An 18,647-nucleotide genomic window follows, 5' to 3' on the forward strand; every position below is an offset into this window, starting at 1 on the left:
GTACTGACACGAACATTTGCAATTCTTTATTTTTTGCGTCAAATGAAAGACCAAGTCCTCAAGAGCCTAGAAAATGTACTGGTAAGCATCAGTGCTCTCTGAAAAATTAATTACATGTTTTTAAAAGCTAGTTTCGGTCCCAATGGTACCCTGATGTCACGACACGGTAGGAGCTTCTCGTCACATGCTCGCACAAGATATTGCGACGTTTCCACGGCCGCTCTGCTGCGTGACTTCGTTGGTGACACACAAGCGGCCATCTGCAATGTTTTTGGTGACGTCCTAACGACCATGTTGTATTTTTGGTACCTGATGTCATCACAACTAGCCATACTGATGCGTGAAATCACCAGAATTGACACTGTAGCCTGACGTCACACTAGTGTAAATGTCAGTAGGTTTGATAAGCGAAAATTGATTTTGACATCAAAATAAAATATTTTATCAGTATCTACTGAGCTTCAGACATGCGCAGAGTGGTCTCTGTATACAAGAGATTTGTGTGATGGAGTAAACTCGGCAAAATAAGCTCAGCAACAAAATTGGTGTCAGTACCCCTTTAACGCACTTGTACCTTCTCGTAACTTCGTAAAGTCATCGTGTGTATTCGTGCCTGTATCTTTCTATCTCTCATGATGTCTCTGTTGAACTGGACTCGTGACTATGTGCACTGCGACCAGGAATGAAACTACGGACACATTTTTTTGTTAATGCGTACGCCTTCCCACCACTTCCAGGAGGATACTGAAAAGTCAACCGCCAATACCGGATCGCATCACGGGTGACATCAGAGACTTCATCCAGAAGCTCCTAATCAAGGACCCTAGAAAGAGGCTAGGTGGCGGGATCGAGGATGCCGAAGAAATTAAGAGACACCGCTTCTTCAAGGTTCGTCGAGCTGTCCATTTCTGTTTCAAGAACTTTATAAAGGCTTGCGAGGGGTATGCCTGTCATAGTGATTGTCCAGCAAGCATGGCTGTTTCCATCATTTCCGGCAGTATTACATGAGAAGCAGCGCATTGTTTAGTATTTTTCCTTATGTTGTATTGTATTATGAATACTTGGGCCCCTGAAGATGCCATTGTGAGCCACTGCAATTGCCACGCGTACTTCATTGCTTCATTGTCACTTGTTAACAAGTCTTACAGCGCGAAACATCATATTCTCCTTCTTCTTCGTATCATTATTATAATAATAATTATTATTATTATTATTATTTACATGTACTGCCATCTTGCATAGCAAAATATTGCACGATTGGGTACATACGTATCGTCAATTAACTGAATACATATTAGATGCAAGAGATACCAAGAAAACAAATAACATAAAAAAACATCTGGAAGATCAAACATGACCAGACAAAAACATTCAATGGTTCTAAAGTGCGAACAAAAACATGCTATTTAAGTGCATCACTGCACTGATGAAAATGGAGACATATTCTACTCACCATGGCATCGGGTGTAATGGGTGTGGTGTAACCACACCCATTACACTCGTGTGTGTCAAGCCTCTTCTCTGTCTTCGTCTTTTGCGCTTTCAACCTGTGTAACCACAAGGTTAAAGAAGTCGCGCGGAGTTAGAGTATGGAGAAACCTCGAAAGATTCGATGTGACATAGAGTGACATAGAGCAGTTGTTTGTAACAACGGTTGTTTCACCTTTTGCAGGCAATCAACTGGGACGACCTCGCAGCCAAGAAGATCCCAGCGCCTTTTGTTCCCAAGATTGACGGCGAGCTAGACGTGAGCAACTTTGCGGAGGAGTTCACCTCCATGATTCCCGCCGACTCGCCGGCGCTGGCGCCCGTCAGCGACGACAAAGTGTTCAAGGTGAGCTTCCAGTCTGGGTCTGCAGATTTTTAATGACTCTAGCGTAGAGTCATGTTAACTAGACAAGGGTACCAACATGGGCTTGTTGGTGCATCGTAAACTGGCTTATAGCATAGCGCGGTAACAAACGAGGATGAAAGATGGAGCAACAGACGGATACAAGCACTTTTCTCTGTCTGGTACTTATCTTTTGTGCTCATTTGTTTCTGCGCTGTGCTACAAGCCAGTTTAACTTTACATTTCTAAGTGGCTTCACTCTAGACGTTTTTTCCTGTAAAGTTAATATGAACATCTATGTATCCTTGCTTCTGAACTCTACGAATGGCGTGATAGCATCCGTGTGAAGGAGCGCACTTGATCTCTTCTATGGTGATTGCAAGGGGTTGAGTGCACTTACCACGGGATTATGCATAGGTGTACAGCATCTACAAGGTTTTGTACAGGATTGCGCAAGATTGTTTAGTCATTGCTTACAGTGGCATGACCAGAAATATTTTTTGGCTAAAAAAAAATAAAAAGGATGAGAGCCTGTGCCAAAACAATATCTTAGTCATTTTAATATCTATGAGATCTTAGTCATTTTAATTTCTGGTTGGGGATTCTGAAACCATAACACCCTCCCGCCCTCCCCGACTATGCCCCTGATTGCTTGGGATTGCACTAACTTGTAGGGACTTTAGTGTCGGATTGCCTACAACAGCACACGCTTTGGTAGGTTTTGCATCAGGATTGCATACTCGCAGTCAGTGGGACAAAACGCTGTTTGCTTCACAACGCTTTCTACACAAGTACACTTGGGCAAATTTGTTTGTTATTTCTTTTCTTGGACACTCCTATCATTTCTGCAAACGTGTAACATTTACAAAAGTGATGACTGGGGCAAGTTGGTTTGTGTTGACTTTGAGGGTGTGCTGATCGGAAGTACAGTAGACTCTTGTTATACGGCGCCTGATGGGACCAGGAACACGTGTTCCATTTAACAGGAGTTCCGTTTACTGAGAGATGAACAAGGGTGCAGAAGTCAAGTATGAAACCAATCTTATTAGGCGCAGTTGTTCCATTTAAGCAGTGACTCCGTTTAAGAGATTTCTGTTTACTGAGAGTCTACTGGATCAGATAAACTCAGACAGACTTCAGACATTAAGAACTCCGACAGTCCTGTTAATAACCCAAGTCTATCTGAGTTCCTTGATACTTTCAATCTGTGTGCACTCATAGTACAACATGCATTTGTGCACTCATAGTTCAACATGCATTTCTGACCCTCTTCGCTGTAAGTATTTGTGATGCCACATTGTTTACGCTTTCAACTGCATCGCTGAGCGTTTGCTTCAGCTCGTAAATTTTTGCTGCTGCAGGGCTACTCCTATGTCGCCCCGTCCGTGCTGTTCAATGAAAATGTCCTCACCGACGAGCTCCTCGGCTGCCCCAACGAGAGCCGGCCAAACATAAATCAGCTGCTTGCCTCCAAGTTCAAGGTGAGTCAGCAAATTTTGAATTTTGACTTTGGGTTTTAAATTTAAATTTATTGTTGCCACAAGAACACAACACGCATAATCAATGAGGATGGTAAGATAAAAGCTGCATAATGATAAAAGCAGCATATACGTGGTGTGCAGCGCCTATAGGCGCGCCATCGAAAGCCGCGTAGCAGCAGCCCTTGGAACTGCAGGCGGGCTTTGTGCCAGAGGCGCCTGCTTTCATTGCTAGCAGGGGTGAAGTGCATGTCTGCATGCGATCCGTCCCCTCTACGTGTATAGACCGAATTGTAGACAATCTTATTTTTGAATCATGGATGCCACCACATTGGGCTTTTACACGAATGATCTCTCACTTTCATGTCTCGTGATGTCACACTAACAAGGCTACGAAATGCCGAATGCATCTGTAAAGCTGTTTTGCACACATGAGTCTACTATAGTACTGTGCATTTAGTTGTTACAGATACAAAGCAGCAAGTTTAGCAGCTGAGGGTGATGGCACTTACATGCATCCGTAAGATACTAGTCTACAGACCTAGTTTATTTAATCTCGACCCCGGCTGTCAGCTGTCCCTGCAGCCTCGATTGCATGTGAAGTCGATGAAAGGGATTGCTGGCATCCGCCCGTCTGTACAAAAAAATCTGCACAAAATACAATTTTCCTTTTCGTAATCTCTCCTCCTTGTGGGATTCTGCAGAACTGGTTTGCCCAGTGAGTCCAGACCGATTTGTTCCCTTCTTTCGTGCTGCCTTAATAAGTCCTTAAATGACACAAGTAATAATTTTTTTTTGCCAAGGAAAACCTTTTTTAGTGCGCCGAATGCTTGAAGATGGGACAAGATGGCACAGAGCACACTAGGAAAGGTTTTTCTTGTCAAGTATGTTGTACCAACCAGCCCAAGCAGTGACCTTGTTGCAATGTATTTCTTCCTGCATTACAGAACTCTGCATTCTTTCAAAGCTACGACCTCATTGGGAAAGAAGGCATTTTGGGTGATGGAAGCTTCTCAATCTGCAGGTGAGTTCAGTGCGTCCCATGTGTTTTTTTTTTTGTGCACAAATTCACGGTAGCTTATATCTGAAGGCCAAAATTATGTTCCGTATAACAAGCCTAGTTACAGGCAGCACAGATGCAGAGGAGCCCGCGTTGCAAAATTTAACGTTTGAAGTACGAACGGAAGCACTGCGAAAAGCCGACAAATATGGCCGTTTTCGATACCGAAAACTGAAAACAAAATGCTGCCATTACTGCTTGTTGGCTGTGACGTACTGTGACAAAGGCATGACCCAGCTAGACCATGCAGCCCCGCGGTGCGACTCCCAAGTTGAGGGTGTGCTGAAATGTCTCAACGATGGGTGTGCCTCGACTTACATACATCATGATCACATCAATCACCTGGACACGTCGTGACAGTTGATCAAGCCGGCAGTCTCGTAGTGTCAAATGAAGAAACTTGTGATAGAGACAGAGGCGTTAAATGTAGCACCAAGAGGCAGGAGGCGAGGACTGTAGTTTATATTCTGCTGAGCGGACTGTTTCGGTACACATTTTACATGGTCCAATGCTGTTAGGACATACCTTTGCGTTAGCATGGCTCACCAAAGGGTTTGCTCTCGGGGTGTGCGAATATTCGAAATTTCGAATATTTTTCGAATAGTGTTTGATATTCGATTCGATTCGATTCGCACTGGAATTTTACTATTCGAACTTCCCAAAAACAAATACAGTCAACGTCCGATTGAAAATGACCCCTTCAGATTTTCAATTTGCTTCACCTCGTCACACCTCCGTATTGCGGCAAAGCTGCCTTTCGAGCTCCGTTACGGTCGAACTTTGCCAAGACACAGTCAACGTCCGATTGGAAGTGGTCCCTAGATTTTCAATATGCTTCACCTCATCACAGCCCGGCATTGCGGCAAAGCTGCCTTTTAAGCTCCGTTACTGTCGAACTTTGCCAAGACACAGTCAACATCCGATTGGAAGTGGTCCCTAGATTTTCAATATGCTTAGCCTCATCACACCCCCGTATTGCGGCAAAGCTGCCTTTCAAGCTCCGCTACGGTCGCAAATGTATTAACTCAAGAAAACGCTGGTTCCAACATGGAGATGAAAGATGTGGCAGAGGTGGGGGCTCAGTTAATGCTGTTTTGGACCTAAAATTTGGGCAGGAAGTCGGAAGCTTTTTAGCATCCAAAATTTCAGATATTATATATCAATGTCTACAAGGCAGATTTGGAACTCCGGACTTGAAGGGAGCACACCCTTGTCCACCACATCAGTTTGGCTTCCACAGAAGTTGAAAGAGGAGGAGAGGCTAAGGAAATGGCATCTTTGCCTATCACATGTAAAGTGTTGTGGGCAACACTTTGGTTGCACCAAATCATGTACATAAATACAGTTCGGCCTCTACATTGCCTCATTCTTGATAAGACAGCTATGAAACACCACTCCGCCGGTGCTTCATCAACCTAGCGAAAAGAAACACATTCATGTTGCTATCTCATAAGAATATGCTTAGGAATCCTCTACAACTTTTTTTTCTGCAATTTCACTTCGAAGTATTCGAGAAACATTCTAGAAATATTCGAGAAATATTCGAAAAATATTCGATTCGATTCGCACTCACACTTCAATATTCGAATTCGCTTCGCACCCAAAATTCTGCTATTCGCACAGCTCTAGTTTGCTCCTTTTATTGCAATACTGTATACACTATGGCAATATAGCATGTACTTATTACTTTGCTATAATTGCTGCTTGTGTTTTGCTAAACATTCGTTGTTACCACGAAGGATCTCAGGTGATTCAAGACTCCTCCTGACAAATTCACTATGTATTTTTTACACTTACAAACACGGCCCCTCTTTAACGCTCTCTATGCTTTCAGGGTGTTCCAAATACTAGAAGCGTTATGAGTAACCTAATACATTTGTGAGGATACTTCAAAATGGGTTTGGCATCGTTCGCTTGACTGTAAGTAGCATGCTGAGATTTTTTTTTCGACTCGTAACCTCGCAGGAAGTGTGTCCACAAGAAGACGGGCCTTGCCTACGCCGTCAAAATCGTGAGCCGCCGCATCGACACCACCCAGGAAGTGCAGCTCCTGAAGATGTGCCAGGGGCATGCCAACATTGTGCAGTTTGTGGAGTCTTTCCAGGACGAGGTGAGTTGGTTTACTATGACGACTAAAACTGCGCTAAAAACACAAAGACGAGGAAAACAGGACTTGCGCAGTTTACTATACTCGGGAACAACTTTTTTTGGCAGTGCTGTGGAAACTGCAGAACCGAAATGCAGGCCTGCCAGCGTGCCAGAACGAAGTACGGTAGACTCCTGTTAAACGAAAGCTGAAGGGACCAGGAAAATATGTTTCATTTAACAGGAGTTTCGTTTACTGAGAGATGAAAAGGGGTGCAGAATTCAAGCACAAAACCAATCATGTTAGAGGCAGTTGTTCCATTTAAGCAGTAATTTCATTTAAGAGATTTTCGTTTCTTGAGAGTCTACTGTACCTAACTTTAATTGATAATTTTCTGATTTGCCTTGGTCATATAAGTACTGTTTTATTTATTATGAAACCAAAACACTTATGGGAAGTCGCAGATAAAATAAGATTATTGTTCACTTTACAAGAACTTTTTCTTGTCTTTTTTTTTCCTTTTCTTAGAGGGTGCCACGTTTTCTGTGTTCTCCGCAGTAAACACGGTGTCCCCGACATGTGTTGATTCGTGTGTGGCCGCAACCTTCCCCCTTTACTTTTCCAAGAGAAATATACTCTAAATGTGACACTGAACATCCGGAATGTCTCTCTCGCATTCAAACTTTTCCGATATATGTTTTTTCTAAATGCATTAATGCTGTGAGCCAGAAAATCTGAAACAGCAACTGCCGGACTAGAAGCAGATTAACACAAATGTGCCCAAGGCCCGCCTCCACAGCCCCCACTTCACTGCGAAGATGAACTGTCCTTAAGCATAACTCGCTAGATATATAGAGTACCTTATTGCTAAGTACTGTAAAGACTCATTCGCACGTTCCTGGTAGTTACATTTTTCCGTGGCTCTAATACACTGTGAAAACGCAAGTCCTCTTTTGTTCCCGTAGGGTGAATTATATGTGTGAGCTTCCCGCTTCTTATGATTCTTTTCCTGGCTGTTATGACCAGAGACTGTGACAACACTTACATTAGAGAGTTTTAGCGATTCGAGTATTCTGATATGCGTAATTGTTTTTGGGTGATATACAGCTGGTGATGCATCTTGAGATGCATCTAGCTGCAATGCCTTGAGACACATGTTTGTGCTTTAACAGCAGAGCTGTAAGGTTTTTTTGAGTGTCCTTTGAAAAAAAGAACATTTTAAATGGCAACGCATTCAAATAATGCTATGGCCAAAAATTCATACTAGCAGAGAGGACAAAGACACTTCCGTACTGTAATAATATTTGTATGCTTACCCAAGTGACCTGGTGCGACCAGAATAACTCTTTTTTTGGCTTAATTACCTGTTGGCTTCATATATAGCCTGTGTGACGGCTATACAGCTCTTATTTACGTCTTTGTCGACTTCGTGCTTCTCTGGCTGACCTTATTTCAATGCCGATTCAGGTCTTACCACGCAAGATTCTAAATTTCCAAATGACTTCCCACAGGCACACACGTACATCGTCCTTGAACTGCTCACCGGCGGGGAGCTCCTTGAGAGGATACGCGGGCGGCCACGCTTCACGGAAAACCAGGCGTGCCGCATCTTTCGCCGCCTCATCTCCGCCGTGAACTTCATGCACTGTCGGGGCATTGTTCATCGAGACCTCAAGCCCGAGGTGAGTTTGCCGAAGTGTAGCAGTCGGTCGATTCACATCTTCACTCATGGCGCAAACCCGACAACAAGGGCACCAGAAGAACACCATTGCTTGTGCTGTGTTGCTCTTGTGGTGTCCTTGTATGGCTTGCACTGTGGGTGAAGGTGCAGGCGATTTTACTGCACAGCCATGGGTGTTGGCAGAGGTGTGCAAAAAGAGCACTTGCCCCCACCCCCACCCCCTACCATTTTCCTTTTCCACATACCATCGAAATTTGGAATGACCTCGGGTTATTCTTGCACGAGTTATTGTGTCATGAATTTGCCAACCAATTGCCCAATTGTGTTCATTATTTCACACTGATTTTGTTCTTCTACGTATTTTGTTCTTTATGTATGCATGCACTTGCTCCTGGAACACATCTTGCAATGCAAGATGGCAGGATGTGTAAATGAATGAATGAGCTTTCAGTACTGGAGCTGCAATCAGAGTGAAACAGTTGATAAGGATTCACCTAAGAGCTAGCTGTTTGGTTTACGACATTCATTGATTCGATCATTTGAGCTAGACTCTGCACTCATTCACTCGGTCACATGGTTTGCGGCGATATCAAAGGACAACGATTAAACACTGCATGATTGACAGATTTTTCATTGTTCATAAGTGTGCATCCAGCAAAATCTACAACTGAAAGAGAGGTAAGTGGGCAAAAAAAAAACAAAAATTGGACAAGACCAAGCCTCTCGGTGTCAAAATGACGATGTTCACTTCATTTATGGTCACATGCTTCTGTATTCACCTGTGTATTCATTAGTGGGTATGGGCTCGCGCTGCTAAGTAGAAGGGCTTAGATTCGATTTCCAGTTGAGGTGACCGCATCGCAATGAGTATGAAAAGAGCAAAAACGTTTGTTCTCTTAAGTTTATGTGTATATCAAAGAACCTCAGTGGGTTGACATTAACCCAAAGGCCTCTTCCCTACTACATCGCGCATCACAATCATTTCACCACTAGCACACAACGCAAGACAAGGACCGGGCAACAGTCGGCAAAGACAGGCGCTACCTCGTCGCACTTTGTCCTGTGTCCTTTTCTTGTGCTGCACACTATTGCTGAAATGGAATACCGACATGCTCAAACTCACGTTATGTCATAATCGTATTAGCTCCCAAAACCCCTGGAATTTAGTTTAGAAATCTAGATTTCATCACTAAGCTCAAGAAGCTGATGCTGAAGCTAGGCATGTTGTTGGGCCAGTCGGTTCATGGATGCAGCAAAATTTTAAACTGCGTAGAAAGAAGACAGGACAGAAACAGGTGTGTGTGCATGTGTGTGCATCTGTGCTCCTGTTTTCATCCTGTCTTCTTTGCACATTTTAAAATTTTGCTGTAGCTGACGCTGACTGCGGTGCTCACGCGATCCCCAGAGGTTCTTTTTTTTTTCCAGCATTAAGTGGCAGCTTCCAAGATTTATTGTGAGTCCTAGTGTTATCCTTGCTTTATTAAGACTGACCTGCAGCTGCACGATGTTTGAGCAGTGTGCTGCTGCCGAATATCTTGGGACTCCTGAATTGTTCCGATGCAGCATGGGGCTGAGTAGGTGTCCTATACTAGTTTGCACTGCATTAACACGTGTGGTGGCCTCACTTATTTTGACAAAGGCTGAACGCCTGTTGCTTTATCGAAGCTTCGTGTGCGTGCTGCTCGAGTGAACAAGAGGTGAAGTACTGTGTTTTGCTCCTTCTAACAATCGATTCAAAACGTGTTGTTTTTTGTTCGACGTTGCAGAACCTGCTGTTCACAGACAACTCGGACAATGCCGTCATCAAGGTGGTGGACTTTGGCTTTGCGCGGCTAAAGCCGCAGGACAATCAGCTCATGAAGACGCCCTGCTTCACGCTGAGCTACGCCGCACCGGAGGTCCTGCAGCAGGCCAGACCGGGCAACAACGCTGCTGCCGGCTACAACGAGTCCTGCGACCTCTGGAGCCTCGGTGTCATTCTGGTACGTCCCCCTCACTTTCTTTTATTTGTGTGGCTCACGAGTAAAAAAATTATGGCCTCCAACATTGAGAACACAAGTGGTACCAAAAGTCATGTGTCACATACCCGCGTTGTCTGGGTGAGAACTAAAGATGAACGAAATGTTAATTTAGGTGAACTAAAGTAGCAGTCATATGCCAAGTGATTCCAAGTGATCACTAAGTGAAAAAGGTGAATCAAGGTGAATTAAATGTAAATCACATGTGAAATAACATTAAGTAAAGGTGTACAAAACATGATATAACAGTGACGTAAGCATTAAAGTGATTTGCACTGAACTAAGCTTGAATCAAATGTTGTGAATGAACAGTGAATGAAAGGTAAGAGCGTATGCTTTTCCCTGTGCTCTCCTTAGTGTTAGTTAAAGGGAATGTCCATTTTTTTAGTGCGGTACCTTCTAGGGTTTTTTTAGCGCTTGGCATCATAGACCACATTCTAAACCTAGCGACATTGTGCAGCCTTTGCAGTTGCTTCTGGTACTTGCATGAAGTTCACTGAAGTGCTTCTTTGACACTCATAAGATTTGCAAAGCGCTAAAGAGTGAAGAAAGCTTAGTCCGAGCTCAATCCTTTGCATACAATTAAAACGATCGGCCCAGCCAGCACACCTATCTCTGCTGAGAGAAGTCTCTGGTATCTTGAGTCCACATCTCCGGTGCGTTTCAAATTAAAAGTTCACGACGAGAGTTAACCAGCTAGCCCAACTCGCCATGCTGTTGCAGCTACTATGACATTTAGCCTTGTCAAAGTGTGGTTTCACAGGCAGTTCGCATTTACCCTGAACCGGTTGTTTCATGGCATATCGTGGCTCCACACTCTATGGCATGGCGGCTCCAAACCACAAAATTTCAGAAATTTCAAATTCGTGTTGGAGCGAATTTGAACACTAATATTCCCTGGAATATTCGCGCGGGCCCAGATATCAACCTCCCAACATTTCCTTCCTTCAATCTTTTCCTGTAATATTAGCTGAGGCAATCACTAACCGTTATTTTTGTTTTGTTTTTTCTTTTGTTGCTCATGTGCAGTATACCATGCTGTCCGGACGGGCGCCCTTCCAGACGCCGAGCCGCAATGTCAGCGCGGCCGCACTGATGCAGCGGATCCGCGAAGGCGAGTTCAGCTTCAACGGCCCCCAGTGGGAACCCGTCTCGGATCAGGCCAAGGACGTCATCCGTGGTCTGCTCACTGTCGAGACTTCGCACCGGCTGACCATGAACGAGCTCCGCGCACACCCCTGGGTGCACGCTCGGGGCAGCGTCTGGTCCGCTCCGCTCATGACACCGGACGTCCTCAGCTCGTCGTCCTCACCGCGCGCTACGGAGTCGGCCGTGCGAGCCACATTTGGCGCGTTCCACCTCGCCACGCGCAGTGGCTTCCGCCTGCTCGACGTCTCCGCCGCGCCTCTGGCCCAGCGACGGAGGCTGAAACGCAACTCCGCGGATGTGCGGAGCGATTCATCCGTCTCAACAAGCAGCGGAAGCTCCCTGACCTCCACGTCATCGGCCCACTCGGCGGCATCGCTCAACTCTGCGACAGCAGCGTCAACACGTTCAATGGGCTTTGTGCCGGCGCGTGATGACTCGACCCGAAGCGTAGACAGTGTCTTCACGTACCCGGAGACCAAGGTCGCGGCGTACCTCTCCACGCTTCCCGACATGGCGGAATGTCCCAGGGGGTCCGGAACCACGGACGACATTGAGACCATGACCGGGGACCTCGCCATCACCGGCCTGACTGTTCCGCAGGCGAGGACTGGCAAGCCGGAGACTCCAACGTTGCCAGCCCTTGTGGTGACCGCGGACGTGCCGGAAAAATCTCAAGGAAAGGAAGCAAAAGCCACCGCCTCCTCGCTACCGACGATACCAGAGACGGCGGAAGCGTCCGACGACAGTCGAACCGCGAGCGCGGCAAGCGTAGAACAACAACCGCTGCTCGATCCGGAAGGACCCATCACACGGTCTAGGAGAAAGCGGCCCACACCGGAAGAGTGCAACGCGGTTCAAGCCAGTCTTTCCGATGACGGAAGCGAACCAAACACCAAGAAGTCAAAGACGCGGTCCCCAGTGAAGTCGGCGCCTGGCAGGAAGCAGCGGTAGCACGAGGCTAGAAACGTAGCCGCATTTTAAGCGTCGTTCTCATGCTCGCAGCTTTGGTGGCAAAGGCATGTAGCGTGTAACGGTGTTCATCTCTTCACTGTAAATTCAGCTCATCACAATCACATTTTAATCAAATGGGAACACAAAAGACAAAACTATTTATAGCAAAGGCATTGAATGTGTTCTCTTTGAAGATGGGAACAGTGTTGTTGATTTGTGTTTCAAAGTGCTTTTAATGAAGGTGTTTTTTTTTTGTGTGTCTGTGTGTGCAATGGCAGTAGCACACATCGGGTGGCTGCTAGAATGCATCAAAAAAAGTGCGGGCAAGCTGCAAGAAAAGTAACGGGGAATCGCTGGAACGAATAGACTGCAGAAGTTGCAAATAAGCTCGACGAACTGTGACCGGTATGGTTGTTGTTGAATTGCGGATCGTGACGAACATTGGACAGACTCTTGTCTGCTTGTGATGCTACTGACGTCAACTGATGTGCCGAGTGAATCCGTGTCGTCACGTTCAAGTTTGGATCCACGTCTTTCTTGACAAACAGAGTGCTGCGATCATGTGAAAGACTACTGCGTGCAACTGAGTTCGTTAGGCTGGCAACTAACACTACTTGTTGAAGAACGGAAAAAAGCCGGCACTAGTTACGTACAAGTGAAGTACATTTGAGTACTTACGAGATGCTGTTGATTAGGGGAAGGTGATCAAAAGATAGCAGCACTCTGTAAAGCGTGGGAACGAGTGACGTAGAGCTTTTCATTACAGCCAATCTCGTGTACATCTATTTATCGTTACAGCAGGTTTTTTTTTTTTTTTTTTTTTCATGTTCTTCGTAGGGGCAGTTTATTACTCAAGATTATGGCTGAGCATTGGTTGCAACTGTTATCTGCGGGTTTCTGTGAAACCACCCCGCATCTTGCATGGTTTATGAGTGCCGACGCGCAACAACATTGTCATCACTTGCCATTTTTCGCTTGTTAACCACATGTTGAGTCTGACCACCATTCCTGTACAGTTAATGAGTGAGTTGTGATTGTTGAGATGCGAATCTTGCCATTGTGTCTGTAAAAAAAGAATATATACTATACTTGTCCTAATCTGACAGGCAGAGGAGCTTCCGAGTTAGCCGCACCTCGTCACATTTTTTAAAAAGCAATAGCGACTGCTCAACTTTATGTTAAAAGCTGTCATTAGGTTTTCTGTGAACCGCTTATTTGCCTTTCTTGACATTATGTGACAGTGTATTGCATTTTAAAGTTTTCTCAAGGTTGATCTTAGTAACTGCCTTTACAGATTTTAGTAATCGCCTTTCAGAATGCTTGACGAAATCACTTTACGGAAATGATTTATGCCTTTACATTGGCTGTAGTGGTTTCTGGGATAACTTTCGCGGTGCTTAATATCTGTGACAATTTGCCATTTGTCCCATCAAACACAGTGTGGCAGGGTGTTTCTGTGATGCCACATCTTGGTGTTGTTTCTCGCACTGTTGTAAAGCTAGAGTGAAGGCTGCGCGCTTTTGCCGACTTCTTTGCTGGTTTTGTTTTCTTGTTGGATTTGCGCGCACGCCGCATCGATGCCTAGTTACAAAGCTGAGAAGGTATTTTTAAATACAAGAGATAGGCCTTGAAATATTTACATCAGCCGCGCAAGTTACCACGGAGTGGCCTTTTCTTGTCTTTGCGTGCCAATCTGTCACACCACTCACAGATTGGCGGACAGTCGTTGCCGTAGCCGACGACGAAGCCGACATTCTCGGAAATAAGTTGAGACTCTGGAAATCGCCGTTCACTAAACTTTCGGCGTCTTAGACACGCCACTTGCGACTTCTGCATGGTTACTTGACAGTTGCCTCGCCTGGCAGTTTCCACCACTCTTTCGCAAGAAAAAAAGAAAAATAAAAGGGAAAACCCGAGCTTTCAGAAGTCTGATAGTGGACGCTAACGTAAAGCGTATAGGTTTCTGCACTGAATATGTTTTTAGGCTGTTTTTAAGGCCCTTCACATTAAAAAAAATACAGTAAAGTTGTGATAAATTTTATACACTCTAAAAAAAAAAGAACAATACTCTTTATTGAGTGCAGAGCGGGTCTGTAGCCACACATGAAAGCATGTAAATGACGTGCATTGGAACTGACAACAGTAGAGAGTGAAACTCTGTGATTGCACTTTTTGTCCAGCTTAGTGGAGCGTTTGTCCTTTTTCGAGAGTCTCTTTCGAACTTGTGGATGTTCTCATGGTGCAGCTTTTCAAATATTAATCCAAAAGCGCTGAAGGGAAGATCCGCAAGTTAACACTAGTTGTGAGGTTGCACGAGAGATACATTTTGCATTGAGAGGATAAAAACTACGAAGGTGGCAATCCTGTTAACAGCATTGAAAGGTACTGTTACCGAGAGAGACAGATCTTTCTCTCCTGAGGGTCTCGACGTACCCATTTCGTGAACGCAGCATTGATTTGTGGAATGAGAGCCGTGTTTCTTGTTGAAGAAAGGAAAGTGTGTGATAACAACAAGCTCGAGCATGGTCGCACTTATTTTTATTTATATATTTGTCGAATCAAGAGGTGCTCTGACGACTTGCCAACAGTGTTCACGACAAAACACTCCCGTACACCTGTGTGCCAACTACGGAGTCGAAGCTGCCTTTTAGGAAATCATTATCAAATTGCCATTGACACTCGCATCATCTAAGGGCAATCCTTTCCATACAATGCGCTGACATCCCTGCAGGAAAAAAAAAAAGAAAATCTATAAGCGCATTCTGACAATTTCCGTACATTCTTCCACATCATTCATGCGGTATCAGTAGACAGTTTGTGTCGCATCCGTACGAATGATACGAACAACTTGCAGAATCGTGAAATTGTGCATGCGGAAACCTTTCTAGCAGGGTAGGCACGGAGAGAAAAAGACAAATCAGTGAGATTGAGACGGTGACTCAAAGGCTGGAGCCTGCGAGCAGAGCCTGGTGAGTTTCATGGGGGAAACAGAAAATATTTTTCTACTGCAGCGAAGGTCGTCACGATTGCCTTTGAGCTAGGCTCTGGACTGTACGGTGAAGTAATGCCTGTTTTGGTGAGAGCCTTGTGATTACCCATTTGCAGAGGTGCATCCGTAGGCACCTTTACCTAGGGCGTTGCTGCCGGCATCTGTGCATATGATTGTAAATCATCTGTCTTAGTAACAACGGGCACAAGTCTTTAAAAAATTTATAGTAGAAGCCAGTAGAGGCCCCCACCTTGCCTTAACGAACGAGAACAAACAGTTTTTCCTTAGAAAGACAGCTAGTCACAAAATGGCGCGTGTACTTTTTATGCTCGACGAGTTTTCATCCGACGGTGTGCCCTCGAGGAGACTCCTCTCGCGACGGTGATTGCGCCTAGACAATGTCGAGTAGCCAGTTCCTTTCTGGCACACCACTTTAGGAGAAAAAACGGAGTGGGTGTTTTCTTCGACAAGGTTGCAAAAGATGTACGCTCACTGCTGTGTTAACTAGTCCATTAATGTAAACCTTTGTGATAGCTTGTCCCAGGCATAAAATATTATAAGGTCGATCGAACCGTGCGTGTCTGTGTTCCACCTCATACCTCCCGTAAGCATGGTTATTTTTGCAAACTAATCAGAGTTATTTCTTCTAACTTGCGCAAACAAGATGCTCATACCGACGTACACCTCCATAGAATCTCTATGCCCCCGATGTATTTTTCTTCCCTGGCAGTTGTTTAAACATGTACAGTAAAAAGCTATTAGCATTATGTTTGTTGACCATTCCTTGGAAGATGCGTGAGTGCAAGTTTGTAATATATTGATGAACTGTGTTGTATATTGTTAAAAACATAGCTGACAAGCAGCACAACTGTGCGAAAGCATGTAAATAGTCATTGCACTGGCTTTTTATTACCGCTATTATTGTTCAGAGTTCGTCTAGACGATTTAGCCATGGTGCAGTGCAAATATCGATGCGTGGGTCATGTGGTGACGTAGCATCGTTTTGAATTGCCTCGACGGTGCATCAACGCCCTGTTCTTGTGATGAATGCGGCACCGTGTCGCTTGCCTCACCATGTTTTTTCTCTTCATGTGCTTCCAGTATGTTTCGAGAAAGTGACGTGCAGTGACATATTAATGTTGGGTTGCAAAATAAATGTGTTTTATCAGTTATTTGCCTGCCTCTTGTGTCACGGTCTGGCTCCTCTCAAAAAGGAGAATAGGAAATGCGCACCCAGTCACTGGAATGCTTGGATGAATGCAGAATTCGTGCAGTTCAAAAGGACATCTTGTTGGGCTAGTTTGGTGTGGTAGTCTGCTAAACAGAGTCTGTGAGCATGAAATAGTCACGACAAAAATGAACGTACACACATGTACAACACAGAGGAAGCATGTACTGCTAACTTGTGTAATGTTTCAAGAAGCAGAACAGAGATACAACTTATGCAACACATGAAACACATGGGGCTCATGTTGCGACATCATCAGGTATGAAAAGCCATAACTGGCCTGTGACGGGTTAATCTCCATGAAATATAAGAAAATGAAAGTGTTGCTGACAACACTTTGGACCTCTCTTTTTGACAAAATATGCCTCCACAAAATCATGGGCCATCTTGTAGCCACTCCTGCCTAAAAGCTGTATGTGTGTAAAGCATGGATCACACGTTCAAGCACTACAATGCGCATTGCGATGTGCACCGTCCTCCATACTTGTCTGTACATCTGCTCAGATAGTAATTTAAACAGTTGCCTTTCTACAACACGTAGCCAAACATGCAATATATTTTGCGCTATGGAAGAAGACTCAGCTGCAGCAAGTCCTATGATGACAGAGCTTGCACACATAACAATCAATCATACATATTGGTCCATCTACTGAACAACATAATTTTTTTGCAAAGTTCTGTGCAAATTGGTAGCTGCATGTAATGGCATGGCTACCAATTGTGCCAGAAGCGAATTACCTGTAAAATTATCTCACTAAGAAGAGTTATTTCCCCACTTAGTTAATTGAATATTGCTAAAAAATTACTGCCAGCAAATAATTATGATGTTGAAGGAATTCTCTCGCCCACTCTAAGTTTAGTTTCTGTGATTTCCAAGGTCCACCAGTGGCATGTGTGCGGTGGTAAAAATTGGTACTGCCCGGACCATGCCAATCACAAAACAAAGCCATGCTCGCTGCGTGAATTCAAAAAAGTAATTAAAATTATTTAATTTCCAGCTTGAATACCGTCACAGTAAGTTCTACGTGAAAAGTTTGCCACAAACGCTTGTGGAACACTCGATTGCGAAGACGGTGAGCTCGTGTGAGGCGTGTGAGGCTTGCGCACGGATAGTTTCGAATTCGAAGTTGAGCATTTTTTTTCCTCGAGAGGAGGCGGCGGCGTAATGCATTCTGGGTAGTCTGCCATATTTTTTTGCGTCACGACAGCCGCGAACGGTGCTGGTAGGTCCACTCTAGTGCGGGCACGATGCGTGGTGCATAGGTGTTATCTGGTGGTGTACTGTAGCTCTAACTGTCATACCCGAAGCAAAGCAATGAGGTTGCTGACGAAGCAAGGCAACTGCAGCCTCTTCGAGATACCGAAGGCGCGCCTCATCGAGTCAGACATGATGAAGCTCTCGGAACGGCGCCGGCGCGAATGGCTCACACGCGTAACCAGAGGCGGCACAAAACAGGACAGACCCCGACAGGTATGACGTGGGTTAATTCCCGCCACTTCATTTCAGGTACGTAGACAATCAGAAGGTATCATAATAGTAGCAGGCTTGGACGAGAAAGACACAACGAGATGAGCGCTAATTAAGTCTTTCTCGTCCTTGTCTGCTAGCGCTGTGATACTTTTTTATGCATTTAACCAACTAGCCCAAAAAGCCACTTTGTTATTAAATGCAAACAACGTTTGACTTTCAGAGTTCGTATCGGTAGTTTTCTTTAATCCGGCCATGCACTTTCCGCACGACCAGTAAGTTGACGTCTGCATGAGGCTTGTCGAAGTTCTGCGTGTGGTGGGGTTTCGGAGAAATTCTACCGGGAGCCTAAACGGAGCTTACCTGTGTCATGAAGACCACTCATAGACGGCAACGTCATGCTTCTAGCTCGGTATTGCCGTCGAAGATTGTATAACCGCGATGTCATCACGGGAATCACGCCGGCACGTGCATTTGTTTACACTGAGCTGGCGCGCGCTTCCCGTTTTAGCTGACGTCAACGTGCCGTGACCTGGCCTCCGAGATTTGGGGCATCGGCAGATCTCGGAGGATGTGTTCCGCTCTGCTTTTTTGCCAGATGTGGACAAGGGGTGGCGCCACCAAACTTACTGACAGGGGGTTACGCTTGTACCAGCGTGGAAAGTGGCTCCTGCATGAATTTTTTTTTCTCCCTCCATGGGCTCTGTG

At 45.1% G+C, this 18,647-nt stretch overlaps 1 protein-coding gene across 2 annotated transcripts in view; it reads left to right on the forward strand.

Annotated features, from left to right (window-relative positions):
* LOC119373230 (ribosomal protein S6 kinase alpha-5) overlaps positions 1–16,415 on the forward strand; it is a 225,243-nt gene extending 208,828 nt beyond the window's left edge. For both annotated transcript variants that reach the window (XM_037643240.2, XM_037643241.2), the window contains exons 7-14: positions 738–888; positions 1,673–1,834; positions 3,193–3,312; positions 4,257–4,333; positions 6,335–6,479; positions 7,967–8,137; positions 9,903–10,118; positions 11,184–16,415. In XM_037643240.2, coding sequence (XP_037499168.2) covers positions 738–888; positions 1,673–1,834; positions 3,193–3,312; positions 4,257–4,333; positions 6,335–6,479; positions 7,967–8,137; positions 9,903–10,118; positions 11,184–12,254 — 2,113 coding nt within the window. In that variant the 3' untranslated portion in view covers positions 12,255–16,415. The remainder of the gene's footprint in view (positions 1–737; positions 889–1,672; positions 1,835–3,192; positions 3,313–4,256; positions 4,334–6,334; positions 6,480–7,966; positions 8,138–9,902; positions 10,119–11,183) is intronic.
* The last annotated feature ends 2,232 nt before the right edge of the window (positions 16,416–18,647 follow it).

The sequence above is a fragment of the Rhipicephalus sanguineus genome, chromosome 11, assembly GCF_013339695.2.
Source record: "Rhipicephalus sanguineus isolate Rsan-2018 chromosome 11, BIME_Rsan_1.4, whole genome shotgun sequence".
NCBI lineage: Eukaryota > Metazoa > Arthropoda > Arachnida > Ixodida > Ixodidae > Rhipicephalus > Rhipicephalus sanguineus.